This window comes from Eretmochelys imbricata, chromosome 1, assembly GCF_965152235.1.
Source record: "Eretmochelys imbricata isolate rEreImb1 chromosome 1, rEreImb1.hap1, whole genome shotgun sequence".
Taxonomy (NCBI): Eukaryota; Metazoa; Chordata; order Testudines; family Cheloniidae; genus Eretmochelys; species Eretmochelys imbricata.
In genome coordinates this window covers 51,731,818-51,751,070 of record NC_135572.1, presented here as the reverse complement: position 1 = coordinate 51,751,070, position 19,253 = coordinate 51,731,818, and the positions used below count along the sequence as shown (strand labels likewise).

Sequence of the window (19,253 nt, the reverse complement as noted above, 5' to 3'; positions counted from 1 at the left end):
GTGAATATCGATGTGGAAATAGGCATCTTTCATATAGAGATCCATGAACCAGGCTTTGTAGGGGAAGGGGATGGGATAAATCGACTAGCGTGTCACCTTACAGAACATGGATTTTTGAACAAAGTTGTTGAGCTCTCTGAGGTGCAGAATGGTGCAGCACGGGACGAGTAGAGAGGGGGTCACAGATCGTGACATAAATATCAAAACTGGTGCTTGGCCAGCTGCTGGGGGTGGGGGTGGATCTGAGAAGGTAACTGTGGCGGAGGCTGGGTAGCATGGTCTCTGGGATCACTGTTGGCGACATGGTGCTTCCTGCTGACAGTGACAATATGAATAGGGGGCCTGCATGCAAGGACGGTACAGTTGCTGTCTACATCTTAGAGCCGGAGTATAAACTCCCAGGGACCAGAGTGTGATGCAGGAGTCCTTGAGCAAGTGCAAGGATTCTTCAGTCTTTTTTGCTGAAGAGCTTTTGGGCAAATGGCAGGTCCTCTGTCGTGATCTGGACCTCTTTGGGGAAGCCAGAGTATTGCAGCCAGGAGTCCTTCTGCAACACCACTCCAGTAGCAAGTGAGCAGGAGGCCATGGCAGTCGCGTCCATGGCAGCCTGAAGACCCACCTCGGCGACCAGGTGGCTCGCATCAAGGAGCGCCTGGAATTGCTGCTATCAGTCCAGAGGGTGGAAATCTTTAAACTCTGCTAATTTAGTATAGTTCTTGAAATCATATTTTGCCAGGAGAGCCTGGTAATTAGCAATCCTGAACTGGAGGCACGCAGAGGAGTAGGTCTTGTGGCCGAGCAGGTCCAACTTTTTAGCTGCTTTGTCTGGCAGCGAGGGAGGTTTATTTTTGAGGGTGCTGTCAGCCTCACTCCACAATGGCATGGACCATGAGGGAGTTTGGGGGAGGGTGGCTGAAGAGAAACTCTACACCCTTGGAAAGGACAAAGTTTAGGGGTGGAGGCACAGGAAGCAGGAATGTGCCACACCATTTGAGCCAGACGCAAGATAGCATTGTTGATGGGGAGAGCAGTTTTTGCCAGTCTGTGGGGTTACAGGATATCCAGCAATTGGTGTCGGGTGTCCTGGACCTTCTCCAATGGGAGTGCAAGGTCCATTGCCACACACTGTAAAAGCTCTTGGTACTGGCAGTGGTCATCAGGTGAGGAGAGGGAATTTGGGATGATCACCTCTTCAGGGGAGGAAGAGGCATCGTGGGAACTGGCGGTACCAGTTCCTCCTCTCCTTCCTCCTCCACATACACCAATGGGGCAAGTGGTAGGAAGCCATGTACGGAGCGGGGCGGGTCTAGTAGGAGTGGCAGGGTGGCAATCGAGCCAACAGTAAGAGTCGCCAGGCACCAGAGGGCTGCATACCACTGCTCTGCAGAAGGGTCATAAGCCAAGGGGTGAGGAAGTCATTGTCCTGAGTCTGGATTTTGGGCGGGAGGGGGGGTGGGGGGAATGAAGAGAAGAGGGGTCTGGTTCCAAGAAACCTTCAGACTTGAAGGATGGTGCTGAGAATGGTGGAGCCATCACTACCGTTTGGGGCTCTGGTACAAGCAGTAAGGGTTCATCCCCTGGAGAAGGTAGGACGAAGGAGTCTGGTGGTCTTAAAAGCAGGGCGGAGCCTGGGTAAGCGAGAAGCAGCTCCTTAGCAGACAACAGTGGGACCATGTGGTCAGGAGTGCAAGGGGCCTCGCAAAACAATGCCAAGGGTCCAGCTGACGTAGATGACACCGGCAGTGCAGGGATCAGAGCTGGCATTTTACCAGCGGGTCCTGTTTGTGCTTCTCTTTACACTTCATCCAGAGCAACTTAGGAGCTGGGGCAGCCGGGTACACACATGACAGTTCGGGGACGCGATGTAGCATTTGTGGGCATTCCTGGATGGGCACCTGCCTTTATGCCCATGGCCATGCTTCTTAGTCTCATGGTGAGGCTTGTTCACCATCATTTGTTACGTCGGATCTGGCACCCGAGAAGTGAATGGGGGGAGAAGGGTAGGGACTCGCTGTCCTATAAGGCACATTTAGACCTGAACTATGGCAAGGCCTTCTGATTTACAAGTAAGGGAAGAATGAAGCATTTCCAAATGATTATGAAATTAAATGTGTATTTTAATAATTTTATAAATGAACCAGAAAGTGAAAATGTACTTACTAAATTCATATTAGACAAAGGTTAAGAAAATGATAGAAATGAGACTATAACTGCCCCCACTATTTCCCCATTGAAATGTTCACGAGGGCTTTTACGGTAAGGTTTTCAAAACAAAAAATACCCACACATGCATTTATTAAAGAAGCCAAATATTCCTAAGGGTTTGATTAGATAAGGAAATAGGGTTGAGGTTAGCTAGATGTAGGTGTGACACAGAGGCCCATTGGTGATTCACTATTCTGTGTTAGCACCTCTGGTCAAGCCTGACATACTCACTACATCTAACACACTGTTGTAATGATACGTACCCAAAAGATGCCATGTAATATATCACTGCAAAACTAATAACTCACTAATCATTGATATCCTTTTATGATGTACATATGTACATTCTTAGCCTCTGTTTGCCAGAAGCTGGGAATGGGCGACAGGGGATGGATCACTTGATCACTGCCTGTTCTGTTCATTCCCTTTGGGGCCCCTGCATTGGCCACTGTTGGAAGACAGGATACTGGGCTAGATGGACCTTTGGTCTGAGCCAGCATGTCCATTCTTATGTGACGTGTGCAAAGAGTTATGGGTATGTGCTAGAATTATGTTCTTAACATTTGTTTGGCAAGCAATGCATAAGCACAGTCTGCCTTAGCAAAGGCTTGTGGTGTTTGTTTGTCTGTCTGACTGGCCTGGTTGTCAGGCAGAGACAAAGGTGATGTATTTACATAAAAGGTAAACAAAGCCATCAAGCTAACAAGGGGAGGAGGTAATGACTCATCTATCACCAGCAGAGGAGGAACCAGCATGAAATCTTTACCAGACCACATGTTCTCTTTCCAGAACAGGCAAAGGAACTTTATCTGAGAATATATTTCAATGGTTTACTGGACTATATAGAGACAGGGTCTGAACACTAAATGATAAGTAGTTGACTCAACTGATCATATAAAATGTTACTGTATTATAAAAGTCCATCAAGTCAGGTCTTTTCTGAAAGCTAATGATACCCTGGTAATTAATATTATTGTGGCATGTATGTATTAACACTATATGAGAAAATATGGATATTTGATATTGTGGTTTAAACTCTGTGACCAAACACAGGGAGAAACAGGTTCTCCCCCAGTCAGGAGGGAAGGTAGTACTGTGGAATCAAAACAATGGAAGCCCCTTATTTACATACAAATCAGCAGGGGGTTGGGAAGTCCACAGAAAGGGAAGAACAGCATGAGGTCATACTGAGTCTGAGGACAAAAGCGAGTTTGGGAAAATATAAGGAGAAAGAAGCAGCTATCTTGGCATCCAACGCTGAACAGACACAAGGGGCAAGAGCTCTTGCACGCTGAGAAAAATAAGTCCTTCAGCCAAGGAGAATAACCTCTCTGGGAACTGAATATAGGTGAGAAATCTGCTTAGGCTAAGATCTTTCACCTAGGAAGACAAAGGAAACCAGCACCTCATACTTCTGTGGATGGTCCTGACAGAGAAAGTCAGCCATGGCTGGAAAGAAAAAGATTGGTGCAAAATCTGCCTTGAACCAAGGCTGTAGCTTTTTGAGCTACAATGCATAGCCACTAGAAAGCTCATTTTACTTTTATTTGCTTGTAACCATTTTGTCTTTATCCCTTGTACTTGAACTCACTTAAAACCTCTCACTTTTGTTAATGAACTTGTTTTGTTTTTAATTGAAATGACTGTTAACTCCAGTTGAGACAATAAGCTGTTGGGATTTTGTCTCTTTAAAGGAGCAACAAACCTTATTAATTCTCTGAGTGTTCCAGAAGAGGGCTGGACACTACAGGGCAGACAGTCAGAAAAAAAATCTCTCTCTGGGGGACTGACACCTTTCATTCACCCTATGTCTTGTGTGTTTTGGAATATCCTTTAAACACTTTCAGAAACCTATTGCACTCTTGTAGGCCTAGATCATCATACTTAAAATAAAAGTAACTTCCAAAGGGACTAAACAAATTGAGTTTTATCATTCTTCCAGAGGCTTCCCAGTGTTTTAGTAACCTTGCACAGCCTTCTACAGTACAGAAGCCATCTGGCAAGGAAAGCAACTGAATTATGAATAAAATGCTCTTAAGAGAAGTTTGTTCATAAACTTAAGTATCAGAGGGGTAGCTGTGTTAGTCTGGATCTGTAAAAGTGGCAAAGAGTCCGACGAAGTAGGTATTTACCCACGAAAGCTTATGCTCCAATATGTCTGTTAGTCTATAAGGTGCCACAGGACTCTTTGCCACTTTCATAAACTTAATCACTTAGTGATTTGCAGATGCCCTGAAACATGAGGATTTGTAGTCAGTCTTAAAAAAAAAAAGTTATCCTATAATATAAGTTATCCTATAATATATATAAATATATATATATTATATATAATATAATAAATAAAGTGTGTATGTGGCCATCCTGGCACTGATAGCATTATCGCAGATGTTTGTCAGCTCAACTCATGCAGCTGGTCAAACTTGATCTCATGCTCAGAATGGAAAAGAAGGTGGAAATTATACCCTTATAGATCAGTCATTGCCTTCTTTGAATTTCACGTTGGAACTCACTTCTCCTAAGGTGATAAGCCATTTTTGATGGTCCACCCTCAGAAACCAATGGAACCAGTAAATTTTCAGAAGGCTTAATGTGAAAATACTGTTATATTAAGAGACCCACATTTATGATTTGAGGGAATTTTATAGCACATTTTGTCCCCAACTGTCAATGAATTTTCCTAAGTTTCCTCTTTCACGCCTTCATCATAGGTCACCTAAGTTTACAGTAACTGAAATAGGCAGTAGGGTGACTACAATGCTAGTGGTTCCAAGACTAGGGCTCATTAAGGTGTTTTTAAAGTCTTGTGCTTTGGCAGTACAAGGAAAGAATGTTTCCATTTCTTTTGCTCCATGACAGCATCTACTAACTGTCAGCGATTTTGTTTCAAGTGGTGAACACCTTGGCTACTCTAAACTGTCTCCACTTGGCTGCTGGTACAAATATTTCCATTATGGGGGAAATTACTCTGTGGACTAAATTGCAAGAATTTGGTCTGAATTATCTGACACCATGGGAGCAAAGTACGTTCTGGAGGGAAAAAAATGTTACATCTCTGCTTGGAGGTGTTGGGATCATTTGTTCCAACAGCATGGGTTTGGATGATATGTTCTTCTTGGTTGCCAACAAGTACTAGGTCCATACTGGTAGAGAATGTTCATTCCTTCCTGAGTCAAGGAGGAAGCTGGTGAAGCTCATTTGACAAGAACTCCTCAGGTTTCGGATTCACTCCTCATCCAATCATAAATAACCCAAGCTTAGTGAACTTCAGGACATGATGCAAGACTCATTTGTTTTTCCTAGATATGAAGGAATGGGAAGACTTTGAAAGGAGACTGCTCTTGATGGTAGCCCATTCTTTATTATTGTTGTTTTGTTAATTAATGGTTGAAGGGACATTACAGCATTTGTCTATTCAAAACTGTATATTTAAGGAATTTTCAGGGATGCCTAGAAGAGGAGATAGTTACTCCTTTTAATGTGGATTGTATGTATAAATAAAATGAAATTAAAAAAATAAACAACTGGAGGAACTTTTAAAGAGTGCCCACTATGTTTAAACTTGGCTTTCCAGTTTTACACAGGGTTTGAGGGGTAAGACTTATCTAAGCTTAAAGGGAAGTTACTAATAAATATGAGGAAAGAGAAAAGGGATCTCTAAACATTAGTATAGGACGTGAACTACCAGGCCGGAAAAGAAGAAAAGCATCCTGTAAACAGCATATAAAATAGTCAAATTACAGAACTTCCTAGATACTTACTAACACAGGGAACTAAAAGGCTACACAAAAATACAGGACTGAAAATAGTCAGCTAGATTTTCAGAATGATAGTATTAATACTAAGAATAATATTAGTAAGACTTACCTTTTCAAGGAGGTAGCCAATGACTAAAAAGCCTTTTCCACCCAGCATTTGTTCTTGCATGGCTACTGAACTCTTAAGAAGTTCGACCAGAAAAGCCAAAAGGGTGGCACTGCATGTAAAGTACAGGCATTAATCAGATTTAAAATGTTCTAAAAGCAATCTTTTGTGTTTTCACTAGTCATCAGTTATTAAGTGAGAAGAAACAGGCTTAAAGTGAACTTTATTTTTAAGTATGAGATGAGAAATTTCACACTTTATGCTGAATAGTTTTTAGTCAATTATTCACATATTACATTACTTTTCGATCATATTCCAACTGGGAGTGGTGATCATCTATGTCAACTCTCCTACTTTGGCCAGGACTGCCTCAGGTTTTAAACACCCACTTCCAGAACTTGCTAACAAAGTCTTGGGCAGTTGGATGAGGCAGGAACTGATGAGTAAGATCTAGCTGACAGAGCTAGATTGGTGTAGACAGGGGGTTGTCTCAGCAATCTTTTAAACTTTAAAATCAAGAGAAATCTTGTAAATTTCAGACCAAACTTGTGGCCGCTATACACCATTCCAGTCTCTATGGTACTACTAAAGATGATACGTATTCACGCAGGCAATACTATCCAGAACAGAGCACAATGGAGCAGTGGTGTTGAGTGTTTCTTCATATTTCCTCCCCAACAACCCTGAGGACAGAGTCCAGACATCAATATCTGGCCACACAACAGGGTTCAATTTGCACCTTAGTATAGGCTAAAGATCAGTTTCACCTGTTGGGAAAAGTGTAAAGAAGAGACCAGTCCAGGAAAATCAAGGAAACCAGCCTCCAGGCCGGTAGTGCTCAGCCCCTCTCTGTGAATGAGGTACTTAGCTGGGACGGAGAGACAAAAATAAGTGGTCACAAATGTCTACTATTTGAAGGAACAGAAGAAAAGGTGGGAGAGAATATAGAAGACAGACTTGCCAAAAAAAGGTGAAAATATATATTGTGAGGACCTGGGGTGATAGACAGAGGGATTTATGAGAAACCAATTAATTGAGAGGAAGAAAAATCAACTAACAAAGCTGGGTCAGAGCAACATAGCAAGGAAAAGAATGCATTAATGAGGTGGGGTCAGAGGAAGGGAAAGAAATGCATTCACCTATTGCTCAGAAGTACAAAGAAGGGGGAAAATAGGAACTCATGGCAGAGATTAAAAAGAGGAGCACATATTTTTCCACAGGATGATTTTTTAAATAAGCCAGAGAGCTGTAGGATGGTTGCAAATGAACTGTAGTGTATCAAAGGTAGGGGCCTTAAAAAGAAAGTAACAAAAAAATACAGGAAAAATATCTATTTGTCTCCATATATTTAGTTTGTTACAAGAATTCTCCCTGGAAAATTAATTGGTGTACTAGCAACTCTGGAAGAATGAATTAAAGAAAATATCAACCCTACACTTTTCAAATTTAAATGTTACTTAAAGAAACTAACCAGCCAAAGGTTCTACTCCTCCTCAAACACAACTTTTTATTTCTGAATACATTTTGAGACCAGGTAATCCTGGTTAGCACCAAAAAAATTATCAACATGAGGAGGGAAACAGGAAGCAGTATTCCTGGGGAGCAGCGCTGAGATGAAAGTACACAGTGTAGTCAGAATGTATGCTGTGAACAGGATATAGTGTCTTGTCTTGCTTTATTATTGTATGGTCACAATAATCAGTATAAAACCACACACACTATTCTCTATGAGTTGTCAGGAGTAAAGAACACAGACAATGTCCGATTACAAAATCTTTTAATGAAATCAGTCTATCATAACTGTCATTCATTTCAAATCAGGTTAAATTTATCAGCTTTATATTTTATCCTGATAGAAAAGCACTGTATTTTATTAAGTATATCTATAACGAACAACTTTACTCTCTAGAAGCTCAGGTGAGGCAAAATGTGTTTTGCATAAAAATGACATATACAACATTTCAGATTGACCTACATTTAGAAATATAATTGTTTAACCTATTCACAACCTAATATACCAATCCTGCATAGATTTTATACTGTACTTAATACCATGCACTGTGAATAGTCCCCTTTACTTCAAGAGGACTGCTCACTATGTGTGCAAAGTTAAGGAAAAGCATAAATCATTGTGAGATTAGGTCCTAGAATTATAATCATGAATAGGATTGATATAAAAATTAGAAATTATTATAAGAAATTATAATGGTTGATGGACTATTTCATATGGGGCTAAACTGCGATTCAGAATACTTGGGTTTTTCCCAGTTCTGCCAGTGACCTACTATGTGATCCTGGGCAAAGTTACTTCACCTCTCTTTTCCTCTAACATTTGTTTGTCTTGTCTATATTGACTGTAAGCTCACTGATAAAGACTTACTCTTACTGTATATTCATACTGTCATTAGAACAATGGGGCCGTAGTCTCATATGAGACCTCTCGGCACTACCGTAATATAAATATATACCACAACCACCACAATAAATGGATATGGTATTTTATAGGGGAAAGCCATTAGTACCATATACAGTATAATCAAATCTTTGAGAGAGAACACGTTAATGGGCCACTGCAAACCTAAAATAATGAAAATGACAAGTACCAGAGAAATTAGAGGTTAAACAGAGCCATCTCACATTCACCTAAAGATATAACCATCAAGAAATTTGGGGGAAATACTGTATAAGACACAACAGAATTGACTACATTTAGCCTCACAGTTAAACATAACTAGAGAAAAAATGGTTTATGTGTATTACTAAACAGAACACAGAGCTATTAAGGGGTGCCTAACATCTCAAATGATATAAGAAAGATCTGTAAAGTCACTTCACAAATACTTGCTTTTAAACTGCCATTACACATACAGCATAGAAATGAAATGATTAAAGGAAAGGACAGAAAAATTACATGCTTGGCCTGAGTTTGTTGTGGAAGTCTTGCATACACCTATTAAGTCATTGGCTTGAGAAAGAGAGAGACTACATTAAATAAGAGCTCCTGTACAAAATATTAATTAAAAAGAAAAGAGGACGGAGACAGGCCTCTCCTCTTTTATACACTGTACGTTATTTAACATGTATGTTTTACACTACAGAAAGTTTAATCTGCCCACCCGAAGAATCTAACAATTACACAAATCTGAAAGTTACTTCCTTTCAAACCCTGCTCTCCCCAACCCATAAGTTCCACTTTAACATCTATTGAGATGGACTTCCCAACGAAGCATATAGATAGTACTAGAACAAACAAGTAATCACTCTCTCTGACACTAAATTCTAAGGGTCTTGTTCGAGAAGGTAAGGATCATCTCATCAGAGGATTAGGCCCCTAAAGAAGCTTTAAAAATGGTTACTGTTGACATAATGGAAGTAATATTGTTTAGAAGGCCATCTTCCAAGATGAAGATTTTTCAAACAGAATTTAACAAACTTACCAGTAACCAAAATGCACTGGATTGCTGCAGGGATCACATTAAACCTGCAAAATTCTGTGCACTGCCATATGAAATTTCTCTCCATTCTTGCCTATTTCCAAATCCCCTAGATACAAAGGCAAATATAAAGGATACTTCAGCCCATTCCTACATCTCCTCTATACCATGTCCCATCTAGAACACATCAGGTTGCCTGCACAACAGCTAAAATATAGGATATACACAATGAATCATAGAATCATAGAATCATAGAATATCAGGGTTGGAAGGGACCCCTGAAGGTCATCTAGTCCAACCCCCTGCTCGAAGCAGGACCAATTCCCAGTTAAATCATCCCAGCCAGGGCTTTGTCAAGCCTGACCTTAAAAACTTCAAGGAAGGAGATTCCACCACCTCCCTAGGCAACGCATTCCAGTGTTTCACCACCCTCTTAGTGAAAAAGTTTTTCCTAATATCCAATCTAAACCTCCCCCACTGCAACTTGAGGCCATTACTCCTCGTTCTGTCATCTGCTACCATTGAGAACAGTCTAGAGCCATCCTCTTTGGAACCCCCTTTCAGGTAGTTGAAAGCAGCTATCAAATCCCCCCTCATTCTTCTCTTCTGCAGGCTAAACAATCCCAGCTCCCTCAGCCTCTCCTCATAAGTCATGTGTTCTAGACCCCTAATCATTTTTGTTGCCCTTCGCTGGACTCTCTCCAATTTATCCACATCCTTCTTGTAGTGTGGGGCCCAAAACTGGACACAGTACTCCAGATGAGGCCTCACCAATGTCGAATAGAGGGGGACGATCAATGGCAAGTATGCATGTAAACGAATACAGAAGAAAACAGATACTGTAATTTCTGATGAAAAATGTGGTGATCTCAGGACATCAGAATATGTTTCCAGCAGTACTTTTCAATCCACAGCACAAAATTGCCACACTTTTCAATGGATGATGCTACACCTCTTATTCTAGAATTAGCAAGTAATGGAGATGATAGTCTCTCAGGGATTATATGTACTTTATCATGATAAATACCTGAACTGGTTACATTAATAATCTACTACAAACTTTTTTTTCACAAATTTGCCAATGAGCGTACTCTTGGAAGGGTAAGAAATCTTCACCCTTCTGATTAAAAGCTATTTATCAGAAAATGTATGTGCTATGGGAATAACTTTGGGGCTCAACAGGGAGACAAAAATATTCCTTATACTTGCACTTGTTGGCTATTTTTCCTATATAATGTAGGCACAACATAATTTGTTTTGCACTTGCATTACAAAGTCAGTACATTAATTATCTAACTTCTCTATAAACTGATCTCCTTCATTCAGAAACATGATTTAATATTAATCCCTATTGTGTGTAAATCATCTTCTGTTGAAATCTTTTCTGAAAAGCTACTTAGCAATTCCACCCTTTGAACAGAAGATGGATAGTTTGATAGCTTACAGTCGTAAAAAGAACAGATTTTGGATAATTGGCTTCATAATTCCAGAATGTGAGAATGCTCATTCTTAAAAAACAAAAAAAGCAATAACCTTGCTTGTGACATGTAATTCAATCAAAATAGCTTCTTGTATAGTTCCTTCAAGTTGCCTAGTCAGAGACTCTGAAACATGTTCACGTATAAAGACAATTCATTTGTAACATTTGAAGATCCCAGCTGTATGGTCTAGACTGAGAGAATCAATGAACAATAGGCAACTCTTTTTAATAAATTCTAAAATGAATGTTGTTTCCCCCTTTGAGAGCAATTTATTATTGCTTTATGGATCCAAAACACTTGATTAATTGGAGAATTGGCTCCTAAATGGGCTGAAATTTCACTATGTCTCTTACAAACCAAATCACCTAACAGACACATCATTTATTCATTTCAAACAACAAATGTTTCAATAGAAATCTGGGCAGGGGGGAAGTAGAGGGGAAGTTTGTAATAATAATACATTGCAGAGATAATGAAGCAATGGATAAACATGGCACGGTCTGTATTAGCGAGGGAGAGTTTTAAGTCCACAAATCAACCAAAGATGCTAAAAGAAACTTTGGCCACTGTTGCTTTCAGAGATGCTATGGACATTGATTCTATAACAGCTTGAGAGGGTGTGCCATTGAGACAAAACAGAAAATATTCCTTAATAGAGAAAAGTCATGTTGTGCCTAAATTCTTCTATTTTTCCCCTGCCCACCAGCATTTCCTACACATATTTAAGTTAGCTGTCCCCTGGGACTGTACATAATTTAGGCAGTTGGATGTAAGAAAATTATCGAAGTTAGGTTTGATGGAAACAGAAGGAAGTGCTGTTACAAAGGTCTCACAGTCTCCACTAGCAGCGTGACATGTACATTGAGCAGGAGATGTGGAAAGATGGAAAACTGCAACATTCTGTATTAACTTCAGAGAGGATTCATTAAAAACTGATCCCATTCACATTTCATAATACCCAGAGGACACAAAAGCACCAACTGATCTATTGTATCAAAAGTTAATATATTCACTAGTATTTGCTAGACATAAAGAGAGAAAATTAATATAAAGGAAAAATATATATAGTCCTACACCTAAAAGCTGTGTTCAGTTCTGACAAAGAAATTTACTAAACTACCTGGAGTTAACTTTTCCAATCCACTGACAAATACAATATTGATGAACGTCTGTGATTTGGGGATAATTATAAAGAAGGTAACAAACCGGTAGAAGCCTGTAACATCTCACTTTTTCAACAAGAGTCATTGCTGTTTGGAAAGGGTTAAATGAGTTTTGCTGACTCACTGAAGTAGGTGACTCATCACTTTAGAAGTAATCATGCCAGAGGGAGACAGTTTAAGCTGATCTTCATTACCATATTGTTCATTTCTTCGTTAATAAGATCAAACCACAGGAAGAGGTCTTATTTGGACCTTACTTACTGTGTTGATTGTGTTTGTAGTGCAGGTTGGGAAAATTACCCACTTACAGAGTGCAAAATAGAATTGTATCAGGACTCTAAAGTTGAAGTCATCCTGCTGTGCATATCTGGAAGCATCCTTTTGTTCAGCTAATTAAATAGACTTGTTCAGATTTAATCATGCCTTCTAAAACACGTCAGTCATAAAATAGGAAGGGCCCTGATGCAATGGAACAACGCTGTCAAGTACTTTGGGGTGGTTACCCCAGGAAAGGTAACAGTTATAAATAAAGTTCTGGCTTCCATATTTAATCATACTGCCGTGTGCGTGTCTCATTATTTCCATTACCACATCAATGAGTGGAACATATTAGCCAGATCAGAACAAGTATGCTCTTAACAGTGTTGCTGTAATCTAGCAGATTAAAAGAAAGAAACCTATGGTAAAAGTTTGACATGCAAACTATTTTCAATCCTCCCCATTTTGTTCTTCCTGTGCGCCTAAATTCAGCTATCCAATACATGAGATATAACTTCAAACTGAACATAGGAACAAACTAAAAACAAATACAAAAAGACTAGAAAAATCACTGATACTGCAAAAAGAAAAGGAGTACTTGTGGCACCTTAGAGACTAACCAATTTATTTGAGCATAAGATTTTCCTTTTCTTTTTGCAAATACAGACTAACACGGCTGTTACTCTGAAACTTGTCATTATGCAAGTCACTGCATTTAGCCGTATGGAGTGGAAGTCTATCAACTGCATCCGATGAAATAAGCTGTAGCTCACGAAAGCTTATGCTCAAATAAATTGGTTAGTCTCTAAGGTGCCACAAGTACTCCTTTTCTTTTCGCGAATACAGACTAACACGGCTGTTACTCTGAAAACTGATACTGCAAGGTATTTGACTGATGAAGGCAAGGCAGACACTGAAAACTATTCAGAGGTGGAGATAAAGAAAGAACAGAAACATGGATGCAAGGCTGTCATTTTTTTTCATTCACACTTCTCTCTCAAGAGGCAGACAACATCCTTTCAATCTGGACTAACTGAGCTAAAAATACAGAAAAATGCTATTACTAGAGATGGTTGAAAAAAGGGGATGAATTTTATTTTATTTTTTTTTAAACAATTTAATCTCTACTTTGTCTAAAATCAGTATTTTGAAAATGTTAACAGCTTTAGTTATTGTATTTACTTCCTACATATGTGATATCATCTTTCTGATTCTTCTTGATTTCCTCTGTCTAAAGTATGTAGTCTGTAATCCTGGATTGTCATTTCTGGAATAAGTGTATGAAAGATTTGGTCCCAGTCTTATTTTGCTTCTAAATGCTTTAACTCTAATCTGGTCTACCAAACAATTTAAATCCTCTTACTTCTTTCAGGATTTTTCTCCAGATGTACTGAATCATTATCAGCAAAACCAGAAAAATCATCTGAATTAGCATGTGTCACCTACGATTTGCACAGGAATTGAGTTAGCATAGAAGATTACACTTCATACACTGTCAAATTCAATATTAATGTCAGATGAGATGAGAAGTACACCTGCATTAATACCAACAGTGACACAAATATAAGACCACTGCTGAACAATGTTAATCCTCTGATATTGTAATCCCAATATACATTATCAAAAGGATCTGCAGCTGTACTACAACACATGTAGGTATAATACCTCTCTTGTTGTTAGATAAATATCTCTGACTGAAGCTGCAGAATTTTCTACAAAAACTACTATCTTTGGGAAGCAAGAGGAAAAGAAGAAATTGTTAGCATCCAAGTTCCCCCTTCTGAAAGGGACACAAGGATGGATGGTCTAAAATCAGACCAACAACTAAGTTTAGTGTAGACTGCAGATCACGTTGTTCTGCTGCTCTCTTCTCCAAGCAGATAAGTACAAGAATCTCTACAGTGTTTAGACAGCAAGATTGTTGGATATTTCATTACTTGGCCTGCTGGAATGGAACAAACAAGACAGAGCTATAGGATAATAACAAACTCAGCAAGAATATCAGCAGGTCATGGGGTTGCCCAACACAGTAATTTTTTTATATACTAAATCTATCATTTTGGAGGAAATTAAGGTATCAGCATGTCAAAGAGAATAAAATTTAATGTAGGCACCTTGTTGGGACCATAAATCCTTACACAGCCCTTTAAATCTAGAAAAACACATTTCAAAAGACTTGAATTCATTAAACAGATTTTGATTCTTTGAGAAAATAAAAGGGAAAAAAGGTTGGAAGCCTACAATATTTATTTTGGAGCATCAGGCCTCCCAGCCACATAAAAGGCAAGAGATATCACAGTTATTCTAGGGGTCCACTTACGAAAGAGTCACCCAATTTGCCCCCCACCCAGAGAGAGAGGTGACAGCAATAGTAGCCGGTCTTCACAAACCAACTGACCTTGTGACATCAAAAGTCATTTGGACTTACTTTCTGCAGGGAGATAATACATTTTATGTTCTGGCCTAATTGCTTTTTATGAAGATGGAGCTTAACTGTTTTGTTTGAAAGAACTGGAATGCTATTTTGTTAAAACATATTGTAATAATCTCTCTTTATAAATTTACATAGGACAGACAAGGTAATGATTGCATTTATGTTTAAACAGAAAATAGGCAAAGATTAAAAAATTGAATTAAGAAAAATCAATTATAAAATTTTGAAAAAACAGCAAAAAGCTAAACTTTACAAAATAGAAAAGAAGGAAAGTTAACAAAAATTATACAGTTAAAGGATCCTCTCCTCTCCATCACAATACTTCCACACAGCAAGCCTTAGTCTCCCTAATGTCTATGCCTCCACATCCTTCCCCCTCTAGCGCCTTTCCCCTTCTCCTCAATGTCCCTTCTCCCCTTTCTTTCATTTTCCTACATCCTTGTTTATTTTAACTCCACTGTCCTACCATAATCCTCGTTCCACCTCTATCCCATAAGAAAGTAAAATAAAAAGATAATCATTGGATTTACAGTGTGTAACAATCACCAGCTTGATCATTTTTGTTCCATCTCTTTCCGCAATCTGTCATCTGTTTGGATCTTTTTTATTATTTGGTATTCAGAAAAAGGACTGCATCTTGGTACAGTATGTTTGCATAGTGTTTAGTGTGACGGGTTCCAGATTCTGATTAGAAATTAAATAATCTGATTTAATAAGAACATCAATATCTTTAAAAAAAGGAATTTATTGCCTTATTCAAGTAGAGCAAATATCTTTCTCGTTAAAGTTCCACGAACTCCATAAACGGCTATGTGCATTTTAAATTGGATTTAGTGTTTTCAATAGGGAAACCACAGAGTGAAAGAGGGTTTTCTAAAACACACATTATAATCTCACTTAAGTGCTTCAAACAGAAGAGTCAGGGCAATTTATTATTTTACTGTCTACAAAACAAGTTTAATAAATTGAATATAAAGTAGGTTTTGTCATATATAAAGCTTCCTATGCGTCATTTTGTTTATTTCAATGCTATTAAGTTCACAGATAAATGCATACTCCCTTCAGTTACTTCAAACCAAGCATTTTTCACTTCTGCATTTACAAACTACAAAGTAAAATTAAACTTGTGAAAAGCACATAATTAAATCTATATTAGCAATGAGTGAGTATTCCACCTATGGAAGTACACAACTACCATATCTGGGTAAAACGTGGAGGAATTGGAGCAGGGGGGAAATCAGTACCACTGGCGTACAAATAGAGGATAGTTATTTCAGGGAAAATCCAATGATTAACTTATATCTATGTACTGGAAAATATACACATTGCATATAGGAATTTTCAAGACTGTTTTTGGAAATCATTTCTGTTTCAGTACCCAATTCAAGTGAAAGGTGCTTAAGTCACTATAAAGGAAGCAGACAATTTGCCACTATGTCACCTCACTGGACTTGCTGCTAAAAATATAATGAAATATAGGAAATTTATCTTACAACTGAAATGAATGCAAAATTTAAGATTTTCCACATTCTATCTGTCAAAAGTTTGGTGTTACTTTAATACTAGTTTAACCATTCTTCAGTTAACCACTCTTTCAAAAATACCGCTGAACTTGCAAGTAACTGAAAGTCTGATTTCCCATGTATTCTAATCTTGAAGTGCATTTTCTGTGTCTAAGAATTAAAAACACAACAGAGCATAAAATGTAACAATTTATACACTTCCTAAATAACAATCTAAAATGACTAGAAATTACTCACAGCTATTAATTACAATAAAATACACAAAAGGATTGATTTTAAAAAAACTTGCCAATGTTCTTGGCAGGGGAAGAAGGCCCCTATGCCAATGACTATCCCTGGAAAGAGGTTTGAGTTGTACAGCCCTTGTGCAGACTCTAAACATTCAAATCTGGGGATGTTTAGTCTACGGAAGAGAAGAATGAGGGGGGATTTGATAGCTGCTTTCAACTACCTGAAAGGGGGTTCCCAAGAGGATGGCTCTAGACTGTTCTCAGTGGTAGCAGATGACAGAACAAGGAGTAATGGTCTCAAGTTGCAGTGGGGGAGATTTAGTTGGATATTAGGAAAAAACTTTTTCACTAGGAGGGGGGTGAAACACTGGAATGCGTTACCTAGGAAGGTGGTGGAATCTCCTTCCTTAGAAGTTTTAAAGGTCAAGCTTGACAAAGCCCTGGCTGAGATGATTTAATTGGGGATCGGTCCTGCTTTGAGCAGGGAGTTGGACTAGATGACCTCCTGAGGTCCCTTCCAATGCTGATACTCTATGATTCTATGAAATCCATAGGAGGGAGTGCTCCTACCCACCCAGAAAGACACTGTTTTCTAGAAGATTCTTAAAGATTAGCATGCCCTTTGTACATATCTTACACCTGGGGAAACACAGAGACAATTCTCAAAGTACACTTAGTCAGACAGCACAGATCTGACAAACAGCTGAAGCCCTTCAACACCAATGATATGCACTGAGCCACAACCATCATTCTGGATAACTCAGAGCTGTGCCTATGGCTAATAGACCAGGGTCCCCATCTCTATCCTGATGCAGCATGTGCAGTCTCTTCCAACAGATTTATTCACCACAGCCATGCCCTTTATTAATTTGGGATAGTACACCAACTGAAGGAGAATTTTAATTAAGCAAGATCTACGCCAATAACAAAATATACATATTTGTACGTGCACCCCTGGTAGATTGAACCACATTAGTTTCATTTTCCTATGGAATTTCCTTTAGTTTAAAAGCATTCTTCAGCATGATACTATACAGTATCACGGTAAATGCTTTAGGTGCCAACTCTGGGTGCTCTGGGACTCACACATCCATGGGAAAAAAATAGTGGGTGCTCAGCACCCACCAGTCACAGCTGTTTGGCAGCTGGGGGAGGGCGGAGAGCAGCAAGTGCTGGGGGCTTTGGGAGAGGGATTGGAGCAGGGATGGGAAGAGGCGGAGCAAGGGTGGGGCCTCGGGGGAAGGGGCAGGGAAGGGGTGGAGCACTTCCAGGGAAAAACAGAAGTCAGTGGTAAACACCATTTAAAAAGTTTCTGTTTCTAGCACAAAAACATAAAGAAGAGTGCACACAAGTCACAGCATTTATATTAACCAAATTACCACAAGAGAAAGAAAAACACTGCTAGCATACTTTATGTAAATTGCTTGTAATAAGCTTACCAGACAGTTGTTTCCATTTGACTGTCATTTAGTTGTCGATTGTCTAACTGGGCAAAGAGAGGAAAAAGAACCTGAATCCCTCCAATCGAATGAATTGCACTGTGAATTGAGTGGGTTACTATAGCTTTCACATCCTATATTAAAAAACAAAGAAAGGTTCTCAATGTTAGTTTGTATTTGCCATTATCACATTGTACCATAAATGTCTAATAACTAAAAATTAGTCACTAGTGGCACTTCAAAGACAAAAGATTTACTGTGCTTTTTATTTTCTGTCAATTTAGTCTAAATGCTATAAAGATAATCTCTTTTCATAACTTCAAGCCATCCAAATATGTAAAACACCAAAAAGTTATGTTTCACACACAGTCTTTACAAGTAACGTATACTGTAAGGTCCCTGTGGCCATTTTGCCACAAAAGGTGTTATTAAAAATTAGGGCTGTCGAGCAGTTAAAAAAAATAAGCACAATTAATCGCATTGTTAAACAATATTAGAATACTATTTATTTAAATAGTTTTGGATGTTTTCTTCATTTTCAAATATATTATTTCAATTACAACACAGAATACAAAGTGTGCGTTGCTCACCTTATATTTTTTTTATTACAAATATGTGCACTGTAAAAAAAACAAATAGAGATTGCAATACAGTACTTGTATGAGGTGAACTGAAATAGTATCATGAAAGTTGAACTTACCAATGTAAAATTATGTACAAAAAAACTGCATTCAAAAATAAAATAATGTAAAACTTTAGAGCCTACTCAGTCCTATTTCTTGGTCAGCCAATCGTTCAGAGAAACAAGTTTATTTACATTTTCAGGAGATAATGCTGCCCGCTTCTTGTTCACAATGTCACCTGAAAGTGAGAACAGGTGTTCGTATGGCACTGTTGTAGCCGGTATCACAATATATTTACATGCCAGATGCGCTAAAGATTAATGTGTCCTTTCATGCTTCAGCCACCATTCCAGAGGATGTGTCCATGCTGATGATGGGTTCTTCTCAAAAACAATCCAAAGCAGTGCAGACCAACGCAGGTTCATTTTCATTATCTGAGTCAGATGCCACCAGCGAAGTTGTTTTTCTTTTTTTGCAAAAAGAAAGGGAGTACTTGTGGCACCTTAGAGACTAACAAATTTATTTGAGCATAAGCTTTCATGAGCTACAGCTCAACAGAGTTGTGTATATAAATCTCCCCACTGTATTTTCCACTGCATGCA

General features: G+C 38.8%; 1 protein-coding gene across 5 annotated transcripts in view; it reads right to left on the bottom strand.

The window, feature by feature from the left end:
• Positions 1-19,253, bottom strand: part of NBEA (neurobeachin) — an 843,583-nt gene that overhangs the window by 572,089 nt on the left and 252,241 nt on the right. For all 5 annotated transcript variants that reach the window (XM_077806446.1, XM_077806437.1, XM_077806454.1 and 2 more), the window contains exons 10-11: positions 18,029-18,162; positions 6,070-6,178 (exon numbers count right to left, since the gene is read on the bottom strand). In XM_077806446.1, the coding sequence (XP_077662572.1) occupies positions 6,070-6,178; positions 18,029-18,162 (243 nt within the window). The remainder of the gene's footprint in view (positions 1-6,069; positions 6,179-18,028; positions 18,163-19,253) is intronic.